The following is a 12,162-nucleotide window of genomic DNA, read 5'->3' on the forward strand; positions in this document are numbered from 1 at the left end:
AGTGACGGCGAAGGAACGGCGAAACAGTTCCAAGTCAGGATGGTGTGTGGCTTGGAGGGGAACTTGCAGGTGGTGGTGTTCCCATGCATTTGCTGCCCTTGTCCTTCTAGTTGGTAGAGGTCGTGGGTTTGGAATATTAACTCTGTTCTTCCCAGCACAGATGCTGCCTTACCTGCTGAGTATTTCCAGAAGTTTCTGTTTTTATTTCAGATTTCCTGCATCTGTAGTATTTTGCTTTTGTTTTGTAATAGACAGGGACAACCTTGTCATCATCATTAGGGTGATATGGCTTACGGTGTGGAAGAAGGCGCAGAAATTAAGGACGAGCACAAAGGTAAAGTCAAAGCCAGGATAGATATCCACATGAAAGAAAATATTTGAAAAAGATGTACAGAAATAAACTCTGCACTCAGCCAAAGAAATATTCGTGATGGTGTAGCTTGTGATGTATTCAAAGGGAAAATGGCATGATAAGAAAGAAAATATAATAAAGAAGCAATTTCCAGGTGATGTACCAATGGGAAGCATTCCGCTCATTACTTTCTTGAAAGGCAAAACCAATATCTAAGATGAGGATCCAGGCAGTGGATCTATGAACTTACAAAACTCAGTCTAGAAGAGGAAGCAACAGTTGATTGTATGGAGAGAAAGGTTAGAAGGCAATGGACTTAGAATGCAGCCTCAAGACGGTAAACGTAAGTTTTTATGCTGGAGAAAGTGTCATGACGTTTGAAACAAATAACTTGTGACTGCAAAAATTAGAACACTACGGGGTGCATTCTGACCAGTGCATAAGGTTTAACAAAGCTCCGCTTGGTGGAACAAGGCAGCAAGGAAGCGGGGGATAAGTGCTGACTCTCTAACAAAGCCATTGGGAGAGTCAGCTTGTGGTGGTATGAAGGGTGATGCGCACAGGGAACTGCCAGATGTTGGCAGCAGGGGGGAAGAAGGTCCCAGGAGTGTGGGGAGTGTGGCCATGGTCACAAAGGGCAGTGGCACTTGCCCCAAGGAGAGGACTCAGGGACAGGTTTGGGGGGTGGGGGGTACATCCTAGTAGAAGGTCTAGAATTCCGATAGAAGACATGCTAGCCTCATGGCACTGGTTGAGGAGCAGAAGCATGTCAGAGGGACAGAGGTCCAGGGGAACATCAACAACCTCACGAGCAGTGAGGGCCAGCCTTGGGGTGGGCATGGCACAGAGGGGCATGCCAACAGCCATGTGCACACAGAAGAACCCATCCCCAGGAGATAGTCTACCGCCTGAGGCTGAACGTTCTCCAATATATGTGGTGAATATGTAGCATACGCAGGCACCTGTCCTCTGCAGGCAAAATTAACATATCCAAAAGCATGGGGGACAATAGTTCCTTGGTGCGTTCTCCATGGCAACACCTCAACCAGAATTGACTTGCCAACCAATCAGCCACATTTTCTCATGTGGTATAAACTGTTGCTCCCTTTGAAATTTGGCATTCTTGCATCAGTCCTGATGAGTGCAAGATGAAAAGCTTCGACAGCATGTCTCTTTTCTCAGCAATACTACAGACATTTTAGTTATATTGGCTAAGTGTTAACTTAGCTGCTTACAAAAGGTACTGGTGTACTACACGTCATGTCTTTCATTGCCATATAAATTTGGATTGCAGGAGGTCATCCACAGCAAAATAATATACACCTATCATTTCAATTTGAGTGTTAAAACCGACGGGCAGATTCATTATTTTAAACTAAGTTAAATTTCATTTTTGTTACGGGAGTTACGGTATTTTCACTTGTACACTTGGGATTGTATTCTGCAATTCTGTCCATTTTACAATTTGGAAAAATTCTTCACATGAATGAATTTTCTGGCAAGATAAAGACAATTGTTTTTCCAATAGGGGGAACATAATACCCAGTGCTTATAAAAAATGTGATTGTATACCCAAATGGTAAACTCTAATTTTTAATAATTTATATTGAATTGTTAAGTAAATTATGCATTGTATTAATCAGGAAGAAAACGTGAAGGAATAACAAAGAGTATGGGTATGGATCAAATGCTATATCATGGCCAAGACCTTTCAGAGGGTTGTTTTGTTATATAGCTGAATGATAAGGTTGGGAGCATTGAAAGCTTTAAAATATAAAGGTCTACATTTTTCTCAGTTTTAGTTTTTTGCATCTTTCTTTCAATCATCCTGCTGTGTTCCCAAGCACTAAAGGGCAGCAATCATCACAAAAGTACTAGTCTTTATTTATTCTTAGTTATTGGGAAGAAGATTCACTTTCTTAAAGATGAGATTGCCTCTTACTTTTCATGGACTGGAACACTTCTCAATCTCAGATAAAACACAGTTTGACTCAGGTGGCAAGCTATGTCCAAAGCTACAAAAATGTCACTTGCACAAGGCCCTGCATTCTCCATGCAGATAACCCAAGCACTTGAGCAATGAACTTGACAAATTATGAGCAAGTTTCAAAACAAAACTTGCAATCATTGAGGAACAAAGCAAGCCTAATAATACCATTAGGGAACTGGCATGGACATAATCAGACCCCACGCTTAAATTAAAATGATCAAGAACATAACAGATATGGAAACATAATTTTTGTTTATCTGCTTAATAGCATTAAAATGGTTAATGCAACAGTGGCTGGAATCTTACCAGCTGTTTGGCGACGGGCTGGGAGGCAGAAAGGGTGGCAAAATGGCAAGGGAAGCATCCGAGGGTGAGATTAACATCTTCCTGCTGCCATGCCATTTTGATAGCAGTGGGAAAGGTTGCAGATGGGAGCCCAATTGAGCCACTTAAGTGGCCAATTAAGGGCCTCTTCCCTCATATTGCCAGTGGCACGGCACGGTGGCAGGGGGGGAGCCTGCCACCATGTTGGGAGACTGTCCAGTGAAACCTGGTGACCTCCCAGCAGGCTTCAGGCAGCAGCGGCCGCCCCGTCAGCAATGGCGCTGCCTACCTTTGGCGACGCACCTCCTACCCCACCCCTCCATTTCCAGGGCCTGCCTGCCTAGCTCTGGTGTCCCAGACCCCACTTACTTGTCTTCGAGTGTGCCCAATCATCGATGTGGCCTCATCCTATAGGTGCAGCCCCAGCAATGGCCACCACCAGCAGTGGAGCTGCTGAGCTGCTGGCCTGCTGATTAGGTCAGCAGGACTAGGGGACAGGCCACTATCCTTAATAGGGACGACGGCGGTCAGTTAATTGGCCACCACCGGGAATATGCCTCCCTGGGTCCAGCTGCCGGCTGAAGCGGGTTCACCTATCGATTTTGGTCCCAATGGTGGGACGTCAGCCACTGTCATATGATATACTTAAGTCAACTTCAGATAAAACTTTTCAAGACAACAATCGTATTTCGGCATTCAAACAAAACCAGAACTAGTTTACAATTATTTGGTTTACCGTTGCAATACTATTAAGAAATATTCCAAGTCCTGCACAAAACCCGATTAAGACTTTGTAACATTCTAATGAATCATGCCCTCACATGTTCACAGGAAGGACATGCATTATTTGAAAATGAATCAATCCTTCAAAAGGTAAATAATTAGCATGATGTTTTCAAGAATTCCTGCCTAACGTGTGGACTTTTGCATTTTCAGGTTTAAGTATGTTAGGAACGAACTGTTTTTCCACTCTAACGGTGGATTCTCAGTTTAGATATTACAGTGAGGTGCTTCCTGCTTTGTCAAACTTTAAGCTGAGTTTCACAACAGTACTCCCTACTGGGTTAGTGTCAATTTTCTGCATCCTATGCAAGTCACTCAAATGATTGGCTCCTAACCTACTGCTAATCAATGCCAAATTATCAATGTATAATGGATAAGTTGTAGATTTTTTTCTATTACATATAGATTCCAGGGTACATTTCTTTGCATCCACGTGAGCAATAACATGACTTTATCTAATAGCTGATATCCCCCTGTAAACCCGGACCTGAATTGAAAGTGTGAAATAAATTCATTTTACTCAGAACTCTTGCAGCTAGTGCAGACGAATGTTGATCATTGGGGTCTCAAATATGGGTCCCAGAGGCAAAAGAAGGTTTTAACATAATTTACCATCTAATCAACCAACAATCATATTTCTGAATGTCTGTTACGAGCTCAGTGGTACTTGGTTATAGTGATAAATACCTGGCTGAATGCATGAAGGACTCTTGTAACTTCATTGGCATAGGCGCACTCAGTGTAATTCCCTTCTGTCCAGTGTCCAGTTCTATCACATTTACGCCAAGCTTTTCTCTGCTGATGGTCTCCATAATAAGGTACAGATCCAAATGGATACCGTGTACAGGCATAGTATGCTGTGATACCAGCCAGTGTTCTAGGCCATCTATAGAAAAGTGAAGGTATTAAGGTAAATAAGAAAATGTGCTTTTTAAAAACTAATACTTAGATAGATGTTACAGAGAAGACTTTCAAAATAACTGTAGGATAGGCTTTATAAGATAGCAGTTTTTACTTTATCCTTTCTATGTTTTCAAATTTGAAAGTATTAACAATTCCTATTATAACTATGGTATAAGGTTCGAACAGCACTGGGAGTTGGTCCTGGTGTTTGGCAACACATTGATGAGGCCGGTCACATTTGGCAACATGGCGGGAAGGGGGTTTGTCCTTTGATCAGGCAGCTTCATGAAATGAATAAAAACAAAATGCTGCGGATGCTGGAAATCTGAAATAAAAACAAGAAATGCTGGAAATACTCAGCAGGTCTGGCAGCATCTGTGGAGAGAGAAGTGACAGGTGACCATGAAATGAATACCTGGGGTTTGTCAGAGCTATGAAGGTGAAACAGGATATCTCAGAAGGAAGGTCTGCAATTTAAGCTTGTCTGAAGGTATTTCCAGACTACTCCAGGAATTCCACTCAGATCAATACCTTGTAGTCCCAGGAAAATCTACACCTGTTGAGGGCAGGTAGAGATCCTATACTGGGCTTTAAGGCAGTTGCAAGAATACATGAAAGAATGGTAGTCAATTGCAGAAAGGATGGTAATCAACCCAGAATGATTGATTACCTTCAAAAAGTTGTCCCTTTGCTACCTAAGGAAGGTTCCTAAAAATATGTCTGCCATTTTTCTTCAGCCACTTCTAGGATTTTGATTCCCGATCACAGCAACAGGTTTCTCAGTTTGATTGCAGATGGGGTCAGCAGATTGACAAAGCCATGGCCTAAAGCCACTTCCTCCCCCACCCTCACCTCACATCAGATCTGTTAAGAATCCAGAGAATTTTGGTCTTTCACTCTCGCTCAGTTTCAGCTTCACAACTGAAAGTCAGAACAGGTGACCTTGATAGAAAAGTGCAAGATCAAAAGTGGAGCAGGAGAAAAGAGCGAGTCCGAGAGGGAAGCACTAGAACAGGGTGAGGTCAGGAGCAGAGAGGGACAAAAGGCGAGGCCGAGAACAGAGTGGGAGAAAAAGGACAGGGCACGAGAGCGGAGCGGGAGAAAAAGGACAGGGGACGAGAGCGGAGCGGGAAAGGAAGGACAGGGGATGAGAGCGGAGTGGGAGAAAAATGACAGGGGACGAGAGCGGAGCGGGAGAAAAATGACAGGGGACGAGAGCGGAGCGGGAGAAAAAGAACAGGGGACGAAAGCAGAGCAGGAGAAAAAGGACAGGGGATGAGAGCGGAGCGGGAGAAAAAGGACAGGGGATGAGAGCGGAGTGGGAGTAAACGGACAGTGGATGAGAGCGGAGCGGGAGAAAAAGGACAGGGGACGAGAACGGATCAGGAGAAAAAGGACAGGGAATGAGAGCAGAGTGGGAGAAAAAGGACAGGGAATGAGAGCGGAGCAGGAGAAAAAGGACAGGGGACGAAAGCAGAGCGGGAGAAAAAGGACAGGGGATGAGAGCGGAACAGGAGAAAAAGGACAGGGGATGAGAGTGGATCGGGAGAAAAAGGACAGGGGATGAGAGCGGAGCGGGAGAAAAAGGACAGGGGACGAGAGCGGAGCAGGAGAAAAAGGGCAGTGGATGAGAGCGGAGCGGGAGAAAAAAGACAGGGGACGAGAGCGGAGCGGGAGAAAAAGGGCAGGGGACGAGAGCGGAGTGGGAGAAAAAGGACAGGGGACGAGAGCGGAGCGGGAGAAAAAGGACAGGGGATAAGAACGAAGCAGGAGTAAAAGGACAGGGGACGAGAGCGGAGCGGGAGAGAAAGGACAGGGGGTGAGAGCGGAGCAGGAGAAAAAGGACAGGGGACGAGAGCGGAGCGGGAGAAAGAAGACAGGGGATGAGAGCGGAGCAGGAGAAAAAGGACAGGGGATGAGAGCGGAGCAGGAGAAAAAGGATAAAGGATGAGACTGGAGTGGGAGATAAAAGACAGGGGCTGAGAGTGGTGAAGTAGTGGTCCAGGGCTGGTTAATGGTCAGGTACGGGAGGGCATGATTGCAAGTCAGGCAGGTAAGGGTACCCCAGGTGCAGAGCTAGAGGTGCCTTGGCTTTTTCCTTATCCTACATGTACGAGGTTTTTGCTGCCTGTATGGAAGAGGGCAATGGATGAACAAACTGAACATGGCACTGTGATACAGGAGATTATTCAAGTGGTGGGGCAAGGGGGGAAGAAGTGTGCTATTAAGGGAGAGTATAGTCAGGGGATGGATACTGTTTTCTGCAGTCATGATGGAGCTCCGAAGGTTGTGTTGCCTGCCCAATGCCAGGGTGAAGGACATCTCCATGCGGCTGGAGAACAACTTGGTGTGGGAGGGGGAGGATCCAGTTGTTGTGGTCCATGAAGGAACCAATGACATAGGTAGAAATAGGAATGAGGTTCTGCTGAGAGAGTCTGAGAAGCTAGTGTCCAAATTAAAAGGCAGGACTTCACAGGTAATAACCTCTGGATTGTTAACTGAGCCACAAGCAAATTGGCATAGGGACAAACTGAATAGATGGTTAAATGTGTAGCTGAACGAGTGGTGTGGGAGGCAGGAGTTTCAATTGATGGGGCACTGGCACTTGTACTGGGGAAACAGGGAATTCTTCCACTGAGACAGGCTCCACTTGAACCAGGATAGGATCAGTGTCCTGGTGAATCAAATAACTAAGCCAGTAGATGGGGCTTTAAACTAATGAAGGTGGGTGGGAGGATTCGGGAAAGGATAAATTAAAAAGCAGTAATAGAAAAGTCAAGGCTGTGGAGCAGAGGAGTGATCTGGGTTAAAATAAACAGAATGGGTCAACATCTATGATGCTATAGCTGACAATCTACAGTTCTGCACTATGGGCATTCTTTTAAGAGCAGTGCGCTAGTCAGACCACATCTTGAATACTGTGTCCAGTTCTAGTCAGTACGGCGTAAGGCGAAACACTCCTTGGAAGCACTTCACAAAAAAGCCAGGACACTAATCTACAGGAGACGACAGAAACTTGGCCTTTTCAGCTTTGAGAGGAGGCAACTGTGAAGTAATCTTTTACAGCTAGAAAAGAGAGTAAACAACATAGAAAATGTGGATCCACAATATGTCCCCAAACTGAACTCAGTAGGACAAGAAAGCACATGTTTAGGCAGCAGCCTTGGCTCAGTGGTAGCAGCCTCACCTCTTATTCAGAAGCTCATTGCTTCAAGTCCCACTCCAGAAACGAACACATAATCTAGGCTTACACTTCAATTCAGTACTGAAGGAGTGCTGTATTGTTGGAAGTGCTGTCTTTTTGGTGAGGCACATTAACATGAAGCCCCATCTGCTCTTTCATATGGAGGCAGGGAGGAGCGGAGCCCGAGGAGCAGCAGGACCGGAGGTATAAAAATGCGTGCCAAAAACCTGTGTGGGAGAGAGGCAGAGAGGAGCGAAGCCCGAGGAGCAGCAGGACCAGAGGTTTGTGTGGGACAGAGAGACAGAGAGGAGTGGAGCCTGAGGAGCATCAGGACCAGAGGTTTGTGTGGGAGAGAGACAGAGAGGAGTGGAGCTTGAGGAGCAGCAGGACCAGAGGTTTGTGTGGGAGAGAGACAGAGAGGAGTGGAGCTTGAGGAGCAGCAGGACCAGAGGTTTGTGTGGGAGAGAGACAGAGAGGAGTGGAGCTTGAGGAGCAGGGAAAAAAAAGAATGGAAAAGTGACATCAGAGTGATGTCACATTGAACAGTGAGAGCAGGAAAACAGAGAGCAGTTGGGGTCAGTCTTCAGGTAAGTTTTTAATTTAATTTAATTGAATCAACATAGAGTAAGACTTGATTAATTCATAAATATATAAACTAAAGACTAAAGCAGTTTAAAAAATAACTAAAGACCAGTCGGAAATTTAAATAACACATTAAAATGTAATTATATAAAATAGGGATGCAGGGCCAGGTGATGTGTTGTTGTATTGCATGATGTGGGAGCTGGTGGACCTCATCGTGGTTCCTGGTGAACACATCTGTAGCAAGTGTTGGCTGCTCGAGGAACTCCGGCTCAGAGTTGTTGAGCTGGAGTCTGAGCTTCAGACACTGCGGCACATCAGGGAATGGGAGAGTTACCTGGACATTGTGTTTCAGGAGACAGTCACACCCCTTAGATTAACTACCTTGAATTCGGCCAGTGGGCAGGGACAGGAGGGTGTGACTATGAGTGAGGCAGGTAGAGGGATCCAGGAGGTAGTGCTGCAGGAGTCTCAGCCATTCTCTTTGTCCAACAGGTTTGAGATTCTTGCTCCCTGTGTGGACGAGAGCAGAGACTGTAGGGAGGATGAGCAAACTGACCACAGAACCGTGGTACAGGGAGCCATTCAAGTGGGGAAATGTAGTCGTAATTGGGGATAGTACAGTTAGGGGCATAGACACTGTTCTCTGTGGCCAGGATCGAGAGTCCCGAAGGCTCTGTTGCCTACCTGGTGCCAGGGTTTGGGATATCTCATCTGGGCTGCAGAGGAAGCTGGAGTGGGAGGGGAAAGATCCAGTTGTCGTGGTCCACGTAGGTACCAACGATATAGGCAGAATGAAGTTAGAGGTTCTGCTGAGGGAATATGAGCAGCTAGGGGCTAAATTAAAAAGCAGAACCAAAAAGGTAATAATCTCTGGATTACTACCTGAGCCACAAGCAAATTGGCAAAGGGTCAATAAGATTAAAGAGGTAAATGTGTGGCTCAAAGATTGGTGTGGAAGAAATAGGTTCGAATTCATGGGATATTGGCACCAGTACTGGAGAAGGAGGGAGCTGTTCCGATGGGACAGGCTCCACCTGAATCATGCTGGGGCTAGAGTCCTGGAGAATCACATAACTAGGGCTGCACAGGGCTTTAAACTAAATAGTGGGGGTAGGGTTCAGTTGCATGGAAAAACAGGAAGTTAAAGGAGAAGGTAGGAGTGCAGGTTAGTGGTGAGGCTGATTATTACCAAACTGCAAGAAGTATACTGGTTAAACCAGAAGAGAGAAATAATAAACAGGCGAATAAAGCATCAGTGCTGAGGGACAGGTTAGGGGGTATAGCCCAAATTAGAGTTCTATATATAAATGCACGGAGTGTAAGGAATAAACTAGATAAGCTGCAGGCGGAAATTCAAATGGAAGATTATGATGTGGCCATTGCGGAGACGTGGCTGCAGGATGGTCGGGACTGGGAACTAAATATACCTGGTTATAAAGTTTATAGGAGGGACAGGGAAAATGGCAGAGGGGGTGGAGTAGCCTTACTGATTAGAAATAATATCACCTCATTGGTGAGGGAGGATATAATGAAGGGAAAGCATCCAGTGGAGAGCTAATGGGTGGAATTGAGGAACAGAAAAGGATCTAAAACTGTAATGGGTGTTGTGTATAGACACCCTGGTAGTAGTTCTGAGGTGTTAGATTGTATAAATGCACAAATTAGGCAAGTGTGTAACAAAGGCAGAGTAGTATTAATGGGGGATTTTAACTTACACATAGATTGGGAGAGGTAAACTAGCACCTGTCAGAAAGGTAGTGAATTTCAGGAATGTGTCCGAGATAGTTTCCCACAGCAATATGTCCTAGATGTAATAAGGGGACAGGCAATATTAGATTTAGTTATGAGTAATGAGCCAAATTTAATTAGTAACCTAACTGTGCGTGAACATTTATCAAATAGTGATCACATGATCGAATTCAAGGTAGCGTTTGAAAGTGAAAAGCACGAATCAGCTACTAGAATTTTAGACTTGGGCAAGGCTGACTTTACCGGGATGAGACAGAGACTGTCCATGGTAAACTAGGTAGATCTGTTAATGGGTCAAACGACTGAAGAACAGTGGAGAATATTTAAAGAAACATTGAACAAAATACAGAGCGAGTATATACCAGAGAGGAAAAAGCTCCACATCACAGAAAAAACAGCCATGGACAACTAAAGAGATTAGGAATAGCATAAAACAAAAAGGGCTTACAAAAATGCAAAACGCAGCACAGATCTGGCCGAATGGGATCGATACAAAGACCAGCAAAGGGTCACAAAGCAGCTTATAAGAGCTACTAAAAGAGATTATGAAAGGAAACTTGCAAGGGACATCAAAATCAATAAGAAGAAATGTTATAGTTACATAAAGGGAAAACGGGTGGTCAAGAGCAATGTAGGCCCACTAAAAGCTGAAACTGGAGAAATTGTCATTGATAATGGGGAAATGGCAAACATGTTGAACAATTACTTTGCCTCAGTATTTACAGTTGAAAAGGAGGATAACTTGCTGGAAGTCCCAAAAAAATTAATAGCCGATAGGGGACAGGGACTTAATACAATTAACGTAAGTAAAACATCAGTAACAAGGAAATTAATGGAACTAAAGAGTGAGAAATCCCCAAGACCTGATGGTTTCCATCCGAGGGTGTTAAAGGAAGCAGGGGAGCACATTGTAGATGTCCTAACTATAGTCTTTCAGAGTTCCCTAGATTCAAGAGTGGTCCCTCTGGATTGGAAAGTTGCATATGTCACTCCACTTTTTAAGAAGGGTGAAAGGGAGAACCAAGGAAATTACAGACTAGTTAGCCTGACATCTGTGGTGGGCAAGTTGTTGGAGTCTATAATCAAGGATAGGGTGACTGAACATCTAGAAAAATTTCAGTTAATCAGGGACAGCCAGCATGGATTCATGAAGGGAAGGTCATGCCTAACAAATCTCACTGAATTTTTTGAAGAGGTGACTGAGGTAGTAGACAGGGGAATGTCTATGGATGTTATTTATATGGACTTCCAGAAGGCATTTGATAAAGTCCCACATAAGAGACTGTTAACTAAGGCAGAACCCCATGGAGTTGAGGGCAAATTATTGACATGGTTAGGAAGTTGGTTGAGTGGTAAGCAACAGAGAGTGGGGATAATGGGTAAGTACTCCGATTGGCAGGATGTGACTAGTGGTGTCCTGCAGGGATCTGTGTTGGGGCCTCAATTATTCATTAACAACTTGGATGATGGCATAGTAAGTTATATATCCAAATTTGCTGATGATACAAAGGCAGCATTGTAGACAGTCTAGATGATAGCATAAAATTGCAAAGAGATATTGACAGACTAGCTGAGTGGGCAAAACTGTGGCAGATGGATTTCAATGCAGGCAAGTGTGAGATTATCCATTTTGGACCAAGAAAGGATAGAGCAGGATACTTTCTAAATGGGAAGAGGTTAAATACAGTGGATGTCCAAAGAGACTTGGGGTTTCAGGTGCATAGATCTTTAAAATGCCACGAGCAAGTGCAGAAAATATTCAAAAAGGCTAATGGAATGCTAGCCTTAATATCTGGAGGATTGGAGTATAAAGACAGAGAGGTTATGCTGCAGCTGTAGAAAACCCTGGTTGGACCCCACTTGGAGTACTGTGAGCAGTTCTGGGCACCACATCTTAGGAAGGATATATTGGCCTTGGAGGGAGTGCAACGTAGGTTCACAAGAATGATACCTGGACTACAGGGGTTAAGTTACGAGGAGAGATTACACAAATTAGGCCTGTTTTTGCTGGAATTTAGAAGGCTAAGGGTTGATCTGATCGAAGTCTTCACGATATTAACTGGAAAAGACAGGCTAGAAAAAGATAAACTATTTCCACTGGTTGGAGATTCTAAAACTAGGGTGCATAGTCTAAAAATTAGGACCAGACCGTTCAGGAGAGATGTTAGGAAGCACTTCTTCACGCAAAGGGTGGTAGAGGTTTGGAACTCTCTCCCACAAATAGCAGTTGAAGCTAGAACAGTTGTTAATTTTAAATCTGAGATAGATTATTGTTAAGAAAAGATATAAAGG

At 44.4% G+C, this 12,162-nt stretch overlaps 1 protein-coding gene across 6 annotated transcripts in view; it reads right to left on the minus strand.

The window, feature by feature from the left end:
- The window catches only part of LOC137380600 (adhesion G protein-coupled receptor A3), a 582,693-nt gene that overhangs the window by 225,115 nt on the left and 345,416 nt on the right, over positions 1-12,162 (minus strand). For all 6 annotated transcript variants that reach the window (XM_068052667.1, XM_068052666.1, XM_068052668.1 and 3 more), the window contains one exon: positions 4,137-4,335. In XM_068052667.1, the coding sequence (XP_067908768.1) occupies positions 4,137-4,335 (199 nt within the window). The remainder of the gene's footprint in view (positions 1-4,136; positions 4,336-12,162) is intronic.

Source organism: Heterodontus francisci, chromosome 20 (genome assembly GCF_036365525.1).
Source record: "Heterodontus francisci isolate sHetFra1 chromosome 20, sHetFra1.hap1, whole genome shotgun sequence".
In the NCBI taxonomy this organism is placed as follows: Eukaryota; Metazoa; Chordata; class Chondrichthyes; order Heterodontiformes; family Heterodontidae; genus Heterodontus; species Heterodontus francisci.